Genomic DNA, 20,906 nt, shown 5'->3' with positions numbered 1-20,906 from the left:
ATGGAAGGAACTAATGAAATCACTCAGTACCAAGCTCCTTATGTCATTCGCATATCACTCGAAAATAGATGGGCAGATGGAACGGGTGAATCAATGCCTTGAGACCTACCTTCGATGCTTGTGTTTGGTGCATTCAACCGGGTGGCACAAGTGGCTAGCCCCTTGGCACAATGGTGGTACAACACCAACCACCATTCATCCTTAAAGATGACCCCGTTTGAGGTGCTATTCGGCTACAAATCACCACTGTTACCTATTAGTGGAGGCCCCAACTTGGTAGCCATAGTGGATGATTATCTAAATCAGAGACAACAAGCTATGCAGACTCTAAAGAGGGAATGGGCAAGCACCCAAAATTGAATGAAACAATACTCTGACAAGAAGATGAGTGAACAAAACTTCTCAGTTGGGGACCGGGTCTACCTGAAACTGAGGCAAGCACAATTAAAGACTTTCTTCCCAAAGGTAGTGTCCAAACTCAATCCCAAATTTTATGGGCTATATGAGGTGTTAGCTCGGGTGGGCAAAGCGGCGCACAAACTACAACTACCAGCAGAGACCACCATCCATCCAGTTTTTCATGTCTCTCTCCTCAAACCCTCTCCTGGTACTAACCCGGTGAGTGCAACCCTACCTCCTGGTACTAACCCGGTGAGTGCAACCCTACCTCCTGTTGTCCCAGCATCACAACAGGTAGCTGAGCTTATCGTTATCGTGGGAAAGAGAGTGATTTACAAATAGAAACTACCCCTCACACAGGTGCTGGTCTGCTGGTCCACCCTTCATTCGGAAAACAACACATGGGAGTATTTACCAGACTTACTCCAACAATTTCCAAGAGCACTAGGACTCCTCTAAACTCTTCTTGAGGATAAGAAGAATTCCAAGGGGGGGGGGGGGGGGACAAGAGCAAGGGAGGGCAACTGGGTAATGGCCTATTAGTAGAAGGGGGTAACATTGTAATAAACGAGGTAGGCGGTTAGAAGTATAGAAGTGTGTAGAAGCTTGGTAATTAGCCGCATGTATTTCAAATGTTGGCGCCACTCCTTGAGGAGGGTATATAAGCCAGCATATGTTGCTGAAGCAAATCATCTTGGAATAGAATTGGATCACATTTTCCCCTTTATTCTCTTTCTCTCTCTCCCTCATTTCCTTGAATTTCTTTCTCTTCTGGTTCATAATTCTCATGCAATTCATTCTGAATTGCGGGAGAAGCATTTGTCAGACTAGAGATCTGACATCTGGTAGAATTGAAATAACCACTCGCATCTCCTTATCCACCACTGCAACTTCTTCCCCTCAGATGCTGGAATTTCCAATCTTAGCATAGGGGCATAGTTGTGAGTCATTGGTTGCTGATTCCTCACCTGTGTTTCTTGGATTGTAGGCTGCTCCACCTCTTCAAGACTTCCTTGCGTCCTCGACCAATTGCCCTGATGCGGCAAAATTGGATCAGATGGTTGTCTTGGTGGGAATTCCAGTGACAACTAGTATTGGGGCAGAGAAGATAATAAGGTAAGCATACTGTCAATCCTTTGCCCCTGCTACACCACCGTTTCTTGACACCTTTCAGTAGCTTCTCATTGTTTCTCCATAGCTTCTTGTTGCTTCTCCATTGCAGCTTGCATGAGTTCTTTCCATTCCGCCAAATCCTCTGGAGTTTAGCACATGGTATCGTGGGTGTTGGTCATATTGAATTCCATGGCCTCCAACCTGATCTCCAATTGCCTCAATCTTGTACCTTCTGCCATTCCGCCTTGTTTCTCAGTCGCGTTGTCACCCACAATTGGCTGTTCTTCCCAGTCCGCGTTGGAACATGCGTTCCCAGCTCCTTCCGAACCCTTCCTTGCTGCTTTTGATGCCTTCTTCACCGTTATGGTCCCACCGAGAATTCCCATCATTGGGTTGTTCGGCTTTGCTTCCACTTCCCTTGTTGGAATCACAGTTGTGGGCCGAAAATTTCGAAATTCACCGCCGTGAGACTACCTCCTACTTCCAACCCCCAAGATCGTTCGACTTTGCTTGGGTCTTCTTACCCAATCATTGACCCTCTTGAAATTGGCATAATCTTGAATTTGTCGGCTCTGTAATTTCTGTAATCACTGGAATTCACTGCTTCTTGAGTCGCCACTTGTGACTCGTTTAATTTTGCACCTAAGAACGTCCAACTTTGCTCGTCACACGCTCTGTTGCGACTTCAATTCTGAGCTGTCGTCTACAGAATTAGCTTTGCTGGCCTGCTTCTTGTGGCTCGGTCACTTCCAACATTGCTGGTTTTGTGTCTGATCAAACCCTCAATTCACTACTCAAGGTTTCTGCCCAAATTGAAAAACTCACAGCCAATGATTGCCTGGCTCTGATATCACTTGTCACGCCCTTGAATTAGGGCTGGCAATTCAATAATTTTGAATACAAGAATGATAGGAATTTAGAAGAACAGAATGGGGAAGGAAATATAACAGAAAGAGGGGGAACGAGAGAAAGAGATATATAGGGAGAGAGAGCGAGAGGGAGGGAAGTTATGATCAAATATTATTCATTCCCCAATCCTTCCTCTTTCTGTTGTAGTGCACGTGGCTGTTGTTTTTAGATTTTTCTTTCAGTTGAATAGCCTAGTATGTGGAGAAGAGTATGTTGGAATGATATAGTGAATTCATATTTCCCTCCTTACTTTTTCTCTCTCATTCTCCCTTCTTTTCCCTCATTTCTCTTGATTTCTGCTCTGTCTCTCCCTCCAATTCTTTTTCGTTTCTCTCTCGAATTTTTCCAATTTCCTTCCTAGACCCTAGCTAAATCCTAGGGTTGTGACATTTGGTATCAGAGCTGTGCATTCCTTGACAATTCTCTCTGTCAAGTAATTTCGACGGTTCTTGGTCGTGATCCAGAAGTTCTTAGCAGTTAGCCAAGGCGATTCAATGCATTTAATTTTGATGAGCCAGGTGATTTTCAGTGTTTCATGTGAGTAAAATTTGGCTGATAGTTGAAGTAAATTCAAGTGACCGAAGCGAGAAGGAACAATGCCAATGATTTTTAGCAAATTGTAAGCGAGGCGGATTTCGTAATTCGATTCGACTTGAATTTTTGAAGGTGATTTTAGGAAGTCGCAACAGATCCAATAGATTCTTGAGGCTACTAAATTGTGTATTAGGTGAAGTCTGGCGGTGATTGGGTGACAAGGAGGAGTTGGCGGGGAGGTGATTGTTGAATCCGCAGTGATCGTGAGCAGAGCCAATTCCGACCATCCAGTCGGACTCAAGGAGTGCAGTTGTCCTCCAGCCAGTGGTTGGTGATTGGGCGAGAAGGAAGATGCGATTTAGGAAGTGGAGCATAGGCGAATTCAGAGTTGGCAGTCCTTGGGCTACTGAATTGCGATTGAGGCGAGTCAAGATTCGAGTAATGGAAGGAAGCAATTAATTTTAATCTGACTTTGAAGATATCAGAGATTGAATCGCGAATTAATTGACTTGGGATAGGCGATTGCAAAGCAGGGCTATTCTTGGAAGCTGGTTGCAGCGATTTTAAAAAATTTGCAACATATCCAATTGATCCAGATCCATCACTGATCTAGTTAATTGGAATTGAATCGGATTTGAAAGGCGAAGCTAAGCGTAACCAACTTCGGCTTGGGAGTGAAGACGATGCAGGTTGAAAGAGTTCCGACAGGATACCAAGTTGAATTTGAAGGCAAATCAAAGGGCGCAACGGACGCGGATATTGAGCAACCATTGAACAACTGACAGTGCAATCTAGGAAGAGGACTTGGATCAGGGGCGCTGAAATTCAGATCTAGGATGCTGTAGAGGACTAAGGTGATTCAGTGGAGCTCATTTCGGCAATCCTCGATTCTAGAATTGGATTGAGGGCTTGTTGATTTGGGCCAGGGCAGAGGGAATGAGGATGGAACGACTGGAAACCAGGACGAACAATTTGGTAATTGGTGTCAAATAGCTCCAAGTGGAGGCAAGTTGCTATTGAGCGGAGTATGCGGCCAACTTGGATTAAGCTAAGTTGGGTTCCAAGAGGAAATTGCTAGAGTCAACCAGTAGTTGAATGTTGCCTCGAGCATGTTAGCTCGATAGTCTAATACGCCTTCTAACGAATTTCACTCCCAGAGCTTTATCGGCGCTAATTCTAACGACGTCAAGATCTAGGGAGAGGCCTAACAATCCTATGGAAGCAAGGGAGAGGTTGGATGCAGAGGAGGGAGATGTGGTCAAAGGAGTTGGAGGAAACCTTTCCACATCCCTAACACCACAGATGGCTATTCCGGCGTTTGAAAGAGATAGGCCGAAATAGTGGATTAGGAGGTGCGAGCAAGTGTTCTATCAATACCGAGTAATTGAAGGGGAGAAAGTGAACATGTTTGCAGCTCATTTGGATGGCGTTACAGACGCTTGGTTTCAAAATTGGAGCCAAGGGTGGAATGGAGCTGGCTAGAGTTCGTAAATGATCTCTGCAACAGGTTCAGGGAGAAGATGAGGACATATGTCATTATGGAATTCAAAAAGCTGAACCAAAAGGGAACGATAGAGGAATATCAGGGGAAACGAGGCATTGAAAAACAGCTTTTCAACTCTCGATTTCATGGCAGCTACAAGGATTGAGAAAATTAGATAGGCTTATATTAAAAAAGAGGATAGTAAGAAACTCCAACAGAAACAACTAGAGAAGATTCATCCAAATATGGGAAAGATGGATATTGATTATCAAGTTCCCCATGATGCGTTTTTCAAATATCAAACTAAGTCTAAGCTGACACAACGCGGTGATTTGTATTTTGAAGGAAAAGAGTTGGAGGAAAAGCTAGGGGAGATGAAGCCTGGGATGTTGTCACATGAACTAAAAGAAGCTCTTGGGATGCCTAAAGGCGCTCCTTCCCCATGGCTCATCGACATGCAGAGATATGGTCCACCCCCTTCTTATCCGCATTTGAAAATTCCAGGGCTGAATGCTCCTATTTCTCCTGGAGCTAGTTTTGGTTATCATCTTGGTGGTTGGGGCAAACCTCTTGTTGATGAATATGGCCGTTTGCTCTATGGTGATGTTTTTGGGGTTCTGCAACAAGATCAACCCAACTATGAGGAAGAACCAGTTAATAAGACCAAACATTGGGATGATTTGGGGGAGGAAGAAGAAGAGGAAGAAGAGGTGGAAGAAGAGATCGAGGAAGAGGAATTGGAGGTTGGCATTCAAACAGTTGACAGCCTTTCAAGCACTCCCATTGGTGTTAAGACTCTTGATGTTATTGATCTCCGGAAGCGGCAGAGGATGGACCCTAAAAAACCTCTTTACCAAGTATTTGAGGAGAAGGAAGAAAGGATTGCACTAGGCACCTTGCTTGGAACATCTCATACCTACGTCATGGGCATGGGCACACAAGACAAGACTGTAGTTGCCAAAAGAGTTGATTTGATTAAAGATTAGAAATCAGATAGAGTTGATGTGACATTACAGCCAGAGGAGTTGGAAGTAATGGACAATGTTTGGCCTGTAGGGAAGTTTGAATTTCTTTCTATGATTGGAAATGATATAGTTACAGGAATAACAACTCAATTGGAACAATTTTCAATGGCAATAGGGAAGAGGTGGGTGGTTGGACTTGGTGTTGCAGTAAGTCATAATATTGTTACAGTTGAGGAAAAAGAAAGGAGACAGCAAAAGAAAAGGGAAATACGAGAAAAGAACAAGAAAAGGCGAAGAAGAAATCAGATTGTAAGGCTGGAATGGAATGAAGAACGGGGTTGGCAGTTGTAAATTTCTTGGGGACAAGAAACCTTCCAAGGAGAGGGGATTGTCATGACCCAAGGAGAATTAGAGGGTCAATACTGTAATTAGTTATCATTGTTTGTTAGGAGATGCCGTTAGTTTTATTGTAGTACACATGGCTGCTGTTTTTAGATTTTTCTTTTAGTTGAATAGCCTATAAATAGGCTCTAGTATGTAGAGAAGAGTATGTTGGAATGATATAGTGAATTTATATTTCCCTCCTTACTTTCTCTCTCTCTCTCATTCTCCCTTGTTTTCCCTCATTTCTCTTGATTTTTGCTTTGTCTCTCCCTCCAATTCTTCTCTGATTCTCTCCTGAATTCTTCCAATTTCCTTCTTAGACCCTAGCTAAACCCTAGGGTCGTGACACTTACTAACCACCTGCTCTATTTAGTTAGACTCCCAACGGTTTATAAGGTTAGTTCCCCAATTATAGTACTGCCACTAGGGTTGTGACAACATCGACCGACATCATAGAATTCAAAGACTTCAAGTTTAGAGATAAAAAATTGAATATATAGAAAGGTGAATAATGTCATAGTCTGACTTGAAGATCAAGTAATTCCATGAAAAGATTAGTTTAGATCTCTAGGATCAGTTGTCTAAAAAGGTTGGGAGATCATTGAGGATGTTACTCACAGAATTAAAGTAGGATAATTAAAACATAGAAATGCATAATGTTTTATGTAATAGTAAGAATCTCATAAAATAAAAATTTATTAGAAGGTTATAAGACCAGCTCTCTAATATAACGGATATTAGAATGTTAAAGTAGATGTGTGACAAAATGATAAAAGTAAAAATGAGGTTGTGTTATAGGGTCAGAGTGACTCCTATTAACGCTAGAGACGTGACTAAGATGATTTGATCATATAGTAGGAAGACCAATATATGCTTTTGTAAGGAGGTAGATGGAATGGGATTTTTTTTTTAACAAAAGAGGTAGAGAAAGAATAAGAAAAACTTGGTAGAAAACTTTTAACATGATGTGTTGTGAAGCCTTACAGAAAATATGATTGTAGCTAGAGTTAATTGGCAGTTGAACATATTTAAGTATTGTTTTGCAGGATCATGAAATCAATCGATGAAGTTCTTCATATTTCCCAGATATTTGCCCTTCCTTCGTCTGAACCTGGGCTACTTATGGTTGGATTTGTCTTTTCAATTGTATGGCATTTACTTGATGCATCATTAGATGATGAAGGACTGCTGGAACTTACGCCAGAAAAAAAGTCTAGGTGGCCAACTGGTACACAAGATGTGGAAATAGACAGTCATGGTAGCATTGATGAGAAGAGAAAAGAACGCCATGAGGCAATGCTCAAAATAAATACTATTATGGCTGTTGAGATAATTGGGGAACTTTTCAAAAATAAGGTGACTTCCAAGATTTTATGCTTGGCACGCCGAAATTTGTAAGTGTTTTTATATCCATGCTTGTGTTTTTTATGCTTCTTTTTCTTTTTAACTTTGAAAATTTCTTCGTGGGAATAGAAACAAGCAATTCTTTGAGTGTCTTTTTGATAACGGTTTGGTTCATCTTAATTTTGATTAGATCAGAAGTAGCTATTGGATTACTATATTGGATGGAATCTAATACTGACTCTCCTTTTCATCCTAGGTCCTTACACTGGGGATGTTTCATCCAGCATTTGCGATTGCTTGCTGCAAACTCATCAGCACTGAGAAATTCAAAAAATATTTCCCCCGAGGCTCTTCTTCGGTTGACATCTGATATGCGTAATGTCCTGTCTCGTGAATGCAAAACAAGTTTACAGAAAAGATTTCATTCAATAATAGCTTCTGGGTCACTTACATCTTCCGGTCAAGTTCATGGCACTAGTCGTTCCGCACTTTGGCTTCCTTTTGACCTGTTTCTGGAAGATTCTATGGATGGATCACAAGTGGATGCGACAAGTGCTGTGGAAGTTCTTACTGGTACAAAATTTTTTCTGAATTGAGTTCTCAAGTTTATGTTTTATTTTTCTTTTATCCTTGTGTTTTTCACTTCTCCCAGTCCTCAGCCCAAGCTGTTTGAGGAGAAATTCATCTCACTTGTGCTCCCTTCCCTCTCACTAGCCCCCCAAAGAAAAAGGGATTCTTGCTCTTCCTTTCCCTTTTGCATCACTTAAAAAAAGTGATGCAACTGTATTCTTATGGACTACAATTGAAGTAGAAAAGCATTGCAGGTTTGTTGAAGTCTCTTCAGGCTGTCAATCAAGCTACATGGCAGGATACGTTTCTTGGCCTATGGATTGCTGCCCTACGGGTTGTCCAGAGGGTAAGTGTTCTTATAAGTTGTGTTCAACTAGTCATTTTAATTTAGGTAAAGTATTTGTGGAAGGAATATGCAAAACTTGCTTGGAATATTGGTGGCAAGTTTTTCTTCCACTTTATGTATGCAGAGCATTCCCAGTGCACAAGGTGCCCTGCATGATGGAGGTTGGGAGAGGGTCGTTTTTATACCCAACCTTACCCCCATTTTGCAATGAAGTTGTTTCCATAGCTTGAATATGTGACCTTCCAGTCAAAAAGGAGAAACCTTACCATTGCTATCAAGGCTCGCCCTGTCCCACTTTATATATAAATCTGGAGAAATTTTCAAGTTTAAGCAAAATTGAGAAATTTGATTTAATAATGAGTTATTATAAACTAATCTTCATTTTATAAGAAAAAAGGAGGAAAAATGATCTTTCAGTTTAATTTGACTTGTCTTGCTACTTCCATTTTGATTTTGACTAGGATTTAGAAATATGAATCAAGATTTGGTGGATTTGTGTGGAAGAATGTCTATCTTGTGGTATGAGGAAAGCCTGCAACTGTAGAATTCTAAGTGCCATATGCTAGAGGATCTTGATTTATAATATAAACTTGGATAATATGTGGGAATCATAAATTAAAATCTCTATTGAGGAAAAAATTTATGCTAGGATTGGCTAGCTATGGTTCTGTTCCAATTTTTTTATTTGTGTTTTTCTACTAGATTCCATTCACATATTTCCTGGCTTTGATTTTTGATGTCTTCATAATGTCTTATGAAATCAAGTATTTAGATATTTATTATGTTCCTCCTTTACTTTTTGTTCTTTTTAGGAAAGGGATCCAGGTGATGGTCCCATACCTCGTCTAGATACTTGCATGTGCCTGCTATTGTCTGTTACAACGCTTGCAATTCTGAATGCTATTGAGGAGGAGGAAACTGTTCTTAAAGATGGAGCTCAATACACCAGCACCTATCAAATGAAAGAGAAACTTGTTCCAGGAAAATGCCGTAGGGATCTGGTTGCCAGCCTGCAGCAGTTGGGTGATTATGAAGCCTTGTTGGCTCCGCCTTTATCTATAACTTCAATAGTCAATCAGGCTGCTGCCAAAGCAATGTTGTTTCTTTCTGGAATTACAGTTGGGAGTGGGTGCCTTGATGGCATAAGCTTGAATGACATGCCAGTGAATTGTTGTGAGTATCAACTACCATTCAGCATGTTTACTGTGTTAGATTATCTAAAATTTTTGCTGTTAGGGAAGGAATTGAACTGAACAAGTGGCTTAATTACACAAAAACAGGGTATACATGAACATGATTAATGTGGGAATTATAAAGGGTGATGATACTCTTAAAAAATTGTATTGTAGATAATATTTCTAATACCCTTAAGGGTATTTGTGTCTTTTTGCTTATATTTAGTGTGTGAGCAACACTTTTAGGTGTGTGAATATCACCACCACCCAATGATAAAATGCCTGACATTTTAAGTAACAACAATTCCAAAGCCAAAGTTGTTTGTAAATAGGTCTTATGGTGGATATTAAGCTTTTGCAAACTAACTTCATGAATGCTTCTGTGACAGAAAGTCCTACATCCGTGCTCCAGAAAGGCCTTCCTTGCATGTTGATCGTTGAGATTTCATAAAAGTCACCTTGTTTTAGAGTCTTTAGTCTATCTAAAACTTGTCTCCTGCAATATTTCTGGCCATCTAGAAGGAATTGATAGTGCAATCGTTTTCCTATGATCTTGATGCTGTTGGTTTTCTACAGTAGAGTTGCTTTGGAGTACTTGAGTGCTTCCAGCTTCATAATTTGTCCCAGCAGCTAGCACAATGTTTTGTTCATTATTTTTTCCTGCTTGCTTCAATTGGTTTTTTGGGTTATTCTCAGCATATGTGGGGCGGGCTCAAGCTGTGCTAAAATATGTCTTCCATTTTGTTTTGGGCATGATTAATTCATCCTTAGTGTACATATGGGAAGTTCTAATCAAATTAAATTTGCTTGCAGCTGGAAACTTGAGGCATCTGATTGTTGAGGCTTGTATTGCTAGAAATCTTCTGGACACGTCAGCATATTTCTGGCCTGACTATGTGAAAGGCCACAGCAGCCAAATACCTCGGAGTATTTCTGGCCAAATGCTAGGGTGGTCATCATTGATGAAGGGGTCCTCTCTAACACCTCCCATGGTAAATACCTTGGTTTCAACTCCAGCTTCAAGGTATAACGCAACCTCTTTTTCTGGCTTTGGTCCATTTTCCCATCATAATTCCTCTGGTGCTAGTGTTATAATTTGGAATGGAGACAACAGGCTATGTATAAATTATCTTTTTACTGCAACCCTATCCTTCCACCAGGAGGGTTTTCCTGCAGCTCTGGGTCTGCTGGTCTTGCCTTGAGGAAGTTCATGAAGTTAGTTATTTGCTTGATCATTTGATTGATGAAATTTTAGTTCGAGGATGTTCATCATGCATTTGATCTAATTTATGTCAACTGGTCCAACCTTTACCGTAATTATTTTGTAACAGGATTGGTTTGGGAAAGATTTTATCTGGTAAGTGTTTTAGTAGCAGGAGATGTAGGTTTAGTTACATGCCCTCATTCATTCTTCATTCATTATGTTACTGAGAATAGCATAACACTAAGTTTATAATGTATACATATTGTTTCTTGGCCCCTTCTTTTCTCTAATTTATATGAAATTGGTTTGGTGTAAGAACAATTCTCTACTAGGGAAGTGGCTTTGCAAATGAAAATATTATAGTTATTGAAATGAAATGTGGATCCTTGTAACTTGAGGTTGGGATAATTTTTTTTTTCTTTTAAAATTTCTCTCTTTCCTGGTAGGTGGTGGAGGGTAAGAATTAGATTTTGGCTGGATTGTTGTTGTAGCCATAGTTCTTTTGGTGAATTATTCATTGAGTTGTATCAGTTAGCTAGTAATAATTGGACTCTCTGAAATATGATTTCTCTCTCTTATTTTTTTGTCCTCTCTTTTATGGTTTTTGTTTCTTGATTGGGAGTTTGATTGCACTTCGTAGTTTGAACTTCTCCTTGCTCATTCCAAGGTAGGGCAGAAGGATAAATGGTTACCTAGCTTGGATAGATTCATTCTGTTTATAAGGCTTTTTTTTGGTAAGAAACTTAATCTGAATTTACCGTGGAAAATTTTAAGGACATTGAAAGCTATGGGTGGCATTTTATTTTATTTCATTTCTTTTCACTGTCCACTTTCCTCACAATTGGTAATCTATCTAATAACGTGATGTCTTTTTATGAGAAATTGGTTGTATATGTATCTAAGGATGGGGAACCAGCTGATCATTGTACATCTTAATTTTGGGTAACAAATGTGATATTTGGATTCCATTTACTGTTTTTTCTTTTTGCGGGTTACAGCAGATAAAGCAAGCTGAAGTTTAGATGCTTTGCATTCTTGGGTCCAGTTTGTCCAAGTAGGAGAGTGTTGGAGTCTTGGCTTATCTTGTGTCGTGTGTGGCAATATATGGAGAGAAAAATATAGATCTTTTGAAAATCTTGAAAGCTCTACCTTTTTGTCTTAAGGGAACCATTCTCATTTCCTTTTTCTTTTTGGTTGGTGGGGTTTTCTTTTTTGAGTGGGTTTGAGGCCATTTCTGTTAAGTTCACCTCTTTAAGGTGTCAAGAGTAAATAATTATATAAAATATATGCTTATCCTCTAGCTACCAACTTAAGATTTTAGATGAGATAGTGGTTGACAATTTAGCAAGAGGCAGTCCTTTTTATTCATGTTCTTATATTTAGAAACAAGTTTATATGAAAGTATGGTATTTTTAACCGCAGCCTGGTCTTCAGTTAAATCCTGTTCTTTCCTGAAGCCAGGTATATCAGATGCTCTTTTTTGTAAATTTACCAGTGTTTGGCAACTGAAATTAAGCTCATGGATTTGATGGAAGCTTAGCAGAAATAGAGAAAGTATATGAGATTGCTGTCAGTGGTTCAGATGATGAGAAGATATCTGCTGCAACAATTCTATGTGGAGCGTCTCTAGTGCGTGGTTGGAATATACAGGTAGGATGGTTTATATATTTAGTGTAAATTGTCAATTTACTCCATATTGCTCTTATCTTGTTGTGCTTTGAATGAGTAGCCACTTATCTCTTCCCCCTTCCCCTTTCTCTTGATAATTTTGGCCTATTCTTGCAGGAGCACACTGCTCTTTTGATTACTAGACTGCTGTCACCTCCAGTGCCTGCAGATTGTTCTGGGAGTGAGAGCCATTTAATAGGTTTTGCTCCATTTCTGAATGTTGTCCTTGTTGGAATATCATTGGTTGATTGTGTTCATATTTTCTCCTTACATGGAATGGTAGGTTTTACTTCTGCAACCATTATTTTCTCTTGAATTTATTCAGAGTCAAATATGTTTTAAGACATTCTAAGATTCATGAAAAGTGCATGCGAAAGTGTTCTTTTGTTTTTGTTTCTTTCCACGGTCAAGTTATGTGAAGAATTAATAAAGGCTCTTTTCTTCACCTTGCTAATAATATAGCATGCTTGGATTAGTGTTGAAGAATTCACAGAACTGTTTGACAGCGTAAACCTAATAAAACAAAAGGAAGCTAAATAATAAATGAGCTTCTCCTCATTTATGGACTGGAAAGTGTTTTCTTTTGATGTCATCTCATGATGCATTTGATTGTGTAGACTAAGAACAGTTAGACACAGATGATGTCTGCGTTGTATGACCAATTGATGGTGTAAAATGTAGATGGTGGACCAGATTTTTTATTTTGGGAATAGAGGGGTCTTAGTGTTGAAAGAGTAAAATCAAATTAGCAATGCACGCTAGATGGAAAAATCTCAACACCTCCACATTTGTCATTGATCTCATGCCTTATGTTCATCCAGGTTCCACAGCTTGCTGGTGCATTGATGCCCATCTGTGAAGTCTTTGGCTCACGGGCACCAATGGTCTCCTGGACTCTGACGACAGGGGAAAAAATTTCTTCCCATGCTGTATTCTCCAATGCATTCACTCTTTTGCTAAAGCTATGGAGGTTTGATCGTCCACCTCTTGAACATGTTATGGGAGATGTGACTCCAGTGGGATCCCAAATGACGCCAGAATACCTCTTATTGGTGCGCAATAATGAGTTAGCATCATATGCAAAGATCCCGAGAGATCAACATAAAATCAAGAGATTGTCAAAATTTTCAAGTCCAGCATCGACAGAACCAATATTCATGGATTCTTTTCCAAGGTTAAAGTCCTGGTACCGGCAGAATCAAGAATGTATTGCTTCAACACTTTCTGGTCTCATAAATGGGAGTCCTGTTCATCAGATTGTCGATGGGCTCTTGAACATGATGTTCAGGAAAGTAAATAGAGGTGGTCAGCCTACAACTTCTGGAAGTAGTAATTCATCTGGGTCAGCAATGGAGGATAACTCCCTCCAACTTAAACTTCCAGCATGGGACATTCTTGAAGCTGTTCCTTTTGTGCTTGACGCTGCTCTGACAGCCTGTGCCCATGGAAGATTGTCACCTCGTGAACTGGCTACAGGTTAGTCCAATCTGCTTGGTATTGTCTACTTTCTTTCACCCTTTTATGCATGGAAACCACAAACCTAGTCTTAATTCCTTGTTTGGAATGAAAAAAAATTAGAATTCAATTCCTAGAATTGATGGAATTCAACTACACTAAACCAAATTCCACCAAAATAGGTGGAATTTGGAAATGAATTCCACGACGTGAGGATAAAATTTGTTTGCGGACAAAAATACCCCCCCCCCTTCCATCCCCGCCATTGATCTTTGTCTCCATTGCCGTTGCCGACGGTGGCCCTCACCAATTTGACGTCGCTATCGGGGATTGCAAGCCAAGTCCTTTTAGGTATAATTTTATTCTAACTCTTTATTTTATTTGTATTTAGTTTTATTTAAATTATTGAATATAATATATTTAGTTAATTTGTAATTCCGAAATTAATTTTGAAATTTAATATTATGGAAAATAATACTTTTCTATATTGTATTGTAGAACGATATATTAGGTATTTATTACAAGTGTGGCTCCTGATTTAGGCAACCAATCTCAAATAATTAGGGTTAGTCAACTCAATCAAGGAACAAAAATAAGGGAAACAATACCAATAAGGAAACATAATCTTCCTATTAAAAAAAGGAACTCTAGAAATAAGGAAATAGAGATATTCTAGGAAGGAAACAATTATAGGAGAGATTTTTGAATTTCTAACACTCTCGTTCAAGTTGGTAAGTGGATATCATCCATCCCCAACTTGTTGATGATCTCTTGAAATCTTGACATTGGTAGTCCTTTGGAGTGTAAGAAGTACTAATCAATTCACAATCAAACTTTTCCTTTATGAAGTGCCTATCTACTTCAATATGTTTGGTTCAATCATGTTGAACCAGATTGTGAGCAATATTGATGGCTGACTTCTTGTCACAATAAAGTCTCCTAGTCCCTTCTTGCTTAACTTTTAGATCTTCAACAATGATCTTGAGCCATAGAAGTTTGCACTCTGTTTGCCATTGCTTTAATTTTCAGCTTCCACACTAAATCTAGCAACCACACTTTGTTTCTTACTTCTCCAAGTTACTAAGTTCCCTCCCAAAAAAGTTCAATAACCTGATGTGGACCTTCTATCCATGAGAAACCCAACATAATTAGCATTGGTATAGGCTTCAATAGTCAACTTGGTACCTTTCTTAAATAGGATACCTTTCCTTGGAGATACCTTAAGATAATGGAGGATTCTGAAGACCATTTACATATGCTTTTCTCTAGGGTCATGCATGAATTGACTTACCACTCCAACTGCATAAGCTATGCTCGACCTTGTATGGGACAAATATATAAGTCTACACACTAGGTTCTAATATCTTCCTTTATCGATCACACTATTCTCTCCCTTTCCAATTATTTAGTAGTTTGGATCAATAGGAGTACTCCTGCCTTTGTTAGGCATTTCATCTGTATGTTTTGATAGTGGTCAATTTCAAGCCAAAGTCCCTTCATGACATTCTAGTACTTGGTGACTAAAAGAGTATCTTGTTTTGTCATTGAAATATTTGTCTTGAGTTTGAATATGACCTCTTGAGCTTTGTAGTACGATTGACGAACAGTTTCCCAAATCTTGGAAGAAACATACAGTTTGTGCTGATTTCAGGTTTAATCAAGCTCCATAACCATGACATTATCATAGAATCTTCTTCATCCTAGGCTTGAAACTTGGAATCCTTTTTGCTAGGTCCGGTTCCTTCCAGGTGGCTAAGCTTTCCTCTCCCTTCGTCTTCACAATTTGTGACCACTAAATGTAATTCCTTCCATCAAGTTGGGGTTCTCTCATATTCGGAAGCTCTTCATTCAATGAAGTAGTTGAAGGCTGTGAAACAAGATCAATCATTGTTGGAATAATTGTAGAAGATTATGGCTGTTTAGGAAGAATGGAGAAGAAAGGTGCTGGGCAGGCTGGAAAACCAAAACGGCAAGGGCTCAGACAGCAAGGCTGATTATCTGCAAGTTGCAGAAGGCGCAGAGAAAGAGAAAAAAAAAAAACGGGCAGTAAGGCCAATTATCAGTAGTGAAGGCTGATTGAGCGAGAGCCCAAGGATGGTGGCTTCGATACCATGTGGAAAAGAATACTTTTCTATATTGTATTGTTGGAACTGTATACTTGGTATTTATTACAAGTGTAGATTCCGATTTAGGCAACCAATCCCAAATCATTAGGGATTAGTCAACTCAATCAAGGAAGAAAAATAAGGAAAACAATATCAATAAGGAAACATAATCTTATCCTAATAAAAAAGGGGAACTCTAGAAATAAGGAAATAGAGATATTCACGGAAGGAAACAATTATATGAGAGATTTCTGGATTTCTAACAATTATATATTTATATATTGCTGAATATAAAAATCTTTATATATTTTTTTTTCTCTTTTTTTTTTCTCTACTTTAACAAAGTCATTATATCAAGGGTATTTTGGGGAGTAAGAGCAAATGAAACTTCAGTTTTGGATTCATTCCAAACATAAGGGCCTGTTCTCTTTGCTGTTTTCGGACCGTTTTCTATTTTCAATTTTTCAAAACACTTAAAACGCGTTTACTTACCCATTTTTAAAAATGCATTTTTCAAAACACCAAAAAACTTTACACACAAAACTGAAAACGCCAAAAATACGTTTTGGCCGTTTTCAGCCAAAACCACAGTGCCAAACCCAAAACACAGAAAACGCCTCCCTCTGCCCTTCTGTATTCTCTTCTCACGCCTCCCTCTGCCCTTCTGTATTCTCTTCTCTCTCTCTCTCTCTCTTTCCTGTTTGATCTTCACTCTTCTCCTCTGTGAAACACCATCGTCGACCAAGATCAGCCCTTCGGATCGCTGCCGTTCGTTCTCTTCCAGCCACCATCGCCTCAAATTGACCCTCTCCGACGGCCATCACCTCAGATCGACCCTCTCCGAGGCCGCCATTCGCCCTTTAGCCACGGTCGTCGTTCGCCCTCAGCCACCGCTACCGTTCGTCCTCAGCCATAGCTGCTGTTCATCCTCCAGCCACTGCCTCTTCAGCAACTCTGATTGTCCTAGGTTCGCGTCTTCCTCCAGCCAAATCCGTCACCTCCTCCAGCCAAATACGCCGCCTCCTCTGCTTTTCATCTTCTGCTCTTCCTCTTTAGGTTTAAGAGGAAGAGCAGAGGAGGCGGTTGCGATTGCATCACCGCCTCCTTCAATGTTTTTTAAAATTATTTAAAAATTAAAAATACAGTGTTACAAAAATACACTTCATCGTTTTTATATTTGTTTTAATTTTTTAAATAATAATAATAATTAATTTAAATTTAAATAGCCATTAAATGTTGAAGTAGCTTATTAATTAATTTATTTGATGATGTTTTATGAATAAAATATCATAAAATAATTTTTTTTAAAATTTGAAAGTAAACGCGTTTTCAATTTTCAGTTTTGAGAAATAATTTTTCAGAATGACAAAGAGAATGCATTTTCAGAAATCTCAAAACAAACACTCAAAACACAAAACTCAAAATGAATTCAAAACTCTAAACTCAAAAATGAAACACAAAGAGAACACCACCTAAGTTTTTGGAATTCAATTAAATTCCATATTTTAAGTTGTCATTGCAAACATGATAATTCATTTGCAAATGAATTCTATCTAGAATTCATTGTAAATGAATTCCAAATTTTGAGGTTCAGTCATTCAAAATGGAGCCGCACCTCTGCTGAATATTCATTCCAACATGACATTTTTATGCATGTAAAACAAAAATAACCAACTCTTAGGGGCATGTTTGCAGAAAAGTCAAAAATCTTGAAAACTGTTGGATTTCACAATATCCATTTTGTTTTTAGTTTGCTCCTCTCCCTTCGCCAGGATATTCTTTTCAGATATATATCTTAGGGTGGCTTTATGAAAGGCAGAAAATACCCGACTTATTGGAAATGGCAAGGTTGGGTCCTCCTTTAACTTGATTAAACTCATTCCACTTTCCCTCTTGCCATTACTTGATTGTCACTGAAATTTTGAAAATGACCAAAATACCCTCAAATATTAGCCCACCCCCTATCTATCTTTCTCTCGTCCTTCTCTCTCAGCCAAAACCCTTTCTCCATTGCTCTGGAAATGGTGACAGCAATGTGTTTCCATCCCCCCCCCCCCCCCCCTCCCTCCCTCCCTCCCTCCCTTTCTTTGTTGTCTCTGATTATATTTCTTCAGGAATGGTCGACAGATGCCCATGAATGTTCTCTTACAAGCTTCTTTCAGAATCGTACTTCCTCATACCTGCATATATAGCTGCTCAAACTCCTCCACTTAATTCTCACTACCACTCAGTAACTTTAGATTCTATCATTGGAAATCTGTATAACACAGAGCTACGATTGATTAGCTTGTTTTGTGAAGAAATGTGAACCAATGGCGGATGAGCAGAAAGCAGGCTATCCTTGGCGCTGGCTGCCAATGCTATGAGCAATGCAGAGGCCAGGAGAGCACTGACTGATGAGGAGCTTTGGCTCCAAAAGTACAAGAAATTGTTGCTGATATCATGGTTTTCATCATCTTTCAGACTGCTGTCATAGTGTTCTCAATGACTGATGAAATTCAGAACACCCAAGTTTGAGTCTGCTTCACCACATCCAATGATTTCCAAACTTCTAATTTTTTCTTCAATCGAGAATGGATTCCAGAGTTGGGGTACACCAACTTTGGCCACTACAAATTCAATAACACCACCATGTTTATCTACTACAGGGTGTTCAATTTGGTAGCATTGCCGTTTGGAAGTCAAAAGCCAATTTCCGGTCAACCATGAAGCCCAACCAAAGTTGCAGTCATACTTTATAGATTTTTAGTTTGTAGTTATTTATATTTTTAGTTTTTCAAGATATATATTTTCTGTAATTTTTAAATTTTAATTTATATGTATATGTATATTATGTCTTTGTATATTTTCTTTAACTTTAGTTTTTATATATTTTGTGTGTGTGTGTGAGAGAGAGAGAGTAAAAAATCCAGGGCAAATTGGTCAATTACATGATCTTTAAATGGTTCCCCCTGGGGGGGGGGGGGGGGTTCCATCTCATTTTCAAAAAGTCAAGGGTATTTTCTGCCTTTTGCCAAACTTTAGGGGTGTTAGGTGAATTTACCCTATATTTTATCATTAGTTTAGAATAGATATTTCAGCGTCAAATTTTAAATTCCATTATTTGGCTAATCTGTTTTCTTATATGATTTGTCACTTCCTAAGCTTATGTGATACTTCTATGGCTTAGTGAGCATGTTAATATTTATGTGCCAATAACCTGTCTTGTAAATTTCTTTAACTAAAAATTTTATACTTCTTTGAACAGTGAGATATGGTTAGTACCACACTGCTGTTACCAATTACTTCAAAATTCTTTTTGCCTCCCTGATGTAAGACTACATATTCTGCTCACTGAAAGAATTTAAAGACAATGAAAGCATGGTTGCTTTAATTGTGTTCAGCCTCCTTTTAAAGTTCTTATAGACTGTTCTAACCTCTTCAACCTTGTTTGTGTCGAGGGTGTGGTGTTGTTGCTAAAACTCCCTTGCCTCTTTTGTCTCAGGTCTCAAAGATCTAGCTGATTTTCTTCCTGCATCTTTGGCTACTATTATAAGTTACTTTTCAGCTGAAGTAACTCGGGGAATTTGGAAGGCTGTTCCTATGAATGGTACTGATTGGCCAAGCCCTGCTGCAAATTTAGCCACTGTTGAGCAACAGATAAAGAAAATTTTGGCTGTGACTGGTGTTGATGTCCCAAGCCTTGCTGCTGCAGGTTTGTTCTTAACATTGTTTCTATTGTTTACTTCTGATCCATTATGGATATTTGTGAATTGAAAAACAATGAACCAGTTGTTAATGGGGAAGAGTATGTTACTTATAGAAAAAATCACTTTTAGTTAAGGCTCGCTTTATTTGCAGGGGGGAGCTCTCCAGCGACACTACCTTTGCCATTGGCTGCACTAGTGAGCTTCACTATAACCTATAAATTTGACAGGGCTGCTGAAAGTTTGCTCTATCTGATCGGTCCAGCTTTGATTACCCTGGCAGCCGGTTGCCCGTGGCCGTGCTTGCCCATCATAGCCTCCTTATGGGCTCAGAAAGTGAAGCGTTGGAGTGACTTTCTTATTTTTAATGCATCTCGTTCTGTCTTCCATCACAATAGTGATGCTGTAGATCAACTCCTAAGAATATGCTTCAGATCCACACTCGGGTTAAGTTCCTCGCCCATCTCAAGCAATGGTGGTGTGGGTGCTCTTCTTGGCCATGGGTTCAGGTCCCACCTTTCTGGTAGGATTTCTCCAGTTGCCCCTGGAATACTCTACTTAAGAGTGCATAGGTCTGTCAGAAACGTCATGTTCATGACAGAGGTAATTGTGGTGCTTCTAATGCATTCTGTTAAAGATATTGCAAGTTGTGGGGTACAGACTGAGAAGATGGACCAGTTGAAGAAGACGAAGCATGGGATGAGATATGGCCAGCTTTCTCTTGCTGCTGCAATGACACGTGTCAAGGCTGCAGCTAGCCTGGGGGCTTCGTTAGTATGGATAACTGGTGGAATAAGTTTGGTTCAGTCTCTAATTAAAGAAACCTTACCTTCTTGGTTTTTATCAGATCACAAGTCAGAGCTGGATGCAGGGGAATCTGAAGGTGCGGTTGCTATGCTGAGGGGCTATGCTCTTGCATACTTTGCAGTGATTTCTGGGACATTTGCTTGGGGAGTGGACTATTCCTCACCGGCCTCTATCCGGCGGCGTAATATTCTTGGGTCCCATTTAGAATTTTTGGCAAGCGCGCTTGATGGGAAAATATCACTCGGTTGTGATCACGCAACATGGCGGGCTTATGTATCAGGGTTTGTGAGCTTGATGATAGGATGTACACCATTGTGGATGCAGGAGATGGATGTGGGGGTGCTGAAGAGAGTGAGCAATGGATTGAGACAGTGGAATGAGGATGAACTGGCCCTGGCTCTGCTTGGCATCAGTGGCGTCGGCGCAATGGGTGCTGCCGCTGAAATGATCATGGATGGCGAGTTCTGAACTGGAATAATATTGGGCATACCATTGAGTTAGATAACTTTTTTGAGTTTCAGAGACATTGATGGTGTCTTTATAAAAATTACCGTACAAAAATCAATCTTGTTGCTTCAGTAGACTTAGTAGGTATGTCGTTATCAGTTGCTTACAGTAGAGTAGTAAACTTCTAATGCCAGCCAATTGGAGAAACCTAATGCAAGGTTGGTAGGTTTTGGAGCCTTGTTCCATCCCTGTGTATTATGAAACGCTAGTGAAATGGAAATATGCTTTGCTCGCAATGCAATCTTTAGCTAG

At 39.5% G+C, this 20,906-nt stretch overlaps 1 protein-coding gene and 1 pseudogene across 1 annotated transcript in view; both read left to right on the top strand.

The window, feature by feature from the left end:
- LOC127787366 (mediator of RNA polymerase II transcription subunit 33A-like) overlaps positions 1-20,890 on the top strand; it is a 32,290-nt gene extending 11,400 nt beyond the window's left edge. Inside the window, exons 3-12 of the mRNA XM_052315373.1 lie at positions 6,834-7,181; positions 7,388-7,704; positions 7,956-8,047; positions 8,860-9,220; positions 10,036-10,246; positions 11,962-12,076; positions 12,212-12,373; positions 12,916-13,570; positions 19,139-19,348; positions 19,495-20,890. Coding sequence (XP_052171333.1) covers positions 6,834-7,181; positions 7,388-7,704; positions 7,956-8,047; positions 8,860-9,220; positions 10,036-10,246; positions 11,962-12,076; positions 12,212-12,373; positions 12,916-13,570; positions 19,139-19,348; positions 19,495-20,615 — 3,592 coding nt within the window. The 3' untranslated portion in view covers positions 20,616-20,890. The remainder of the gene's footprint in view (positions 1-6,833; positions 7,182-7,387; positions 7,705-7,955; positions 8,048-8,859; positions 9,221-10,035; positions 10,247-11,961; positions 12,077-12,211; positions 12,374-12,915; positions 13,571-19,138; positions 19,349-19,494) is intronic.
- LOC127787367 (uncharacterized) lies at positions 3,107-6,067 on the top strand (annotated as a pseudogene).
- Positions 20,891-20,906: the final 16 nt, after the last annotated feature.

Source organism: Diospyros lotus, chromosome 12, assembly GCF_014633365.1.
Source record: "Diospyros lotus cultivar Yz01 chromosome 12, ASM1463336v1, whole genome shotgun sequence".
Lineage (NCBI taxonomy): Eukaryota > Viridiplantae > Streptophyta > Magnoliopsida > Ericales > Ebenaceae > Diospyros > Diospyros lotus.
Note: the sequence above shows the minus strand (reverse complement) of the source record. Positions and strands in the feature narration are given on the sequence as shown.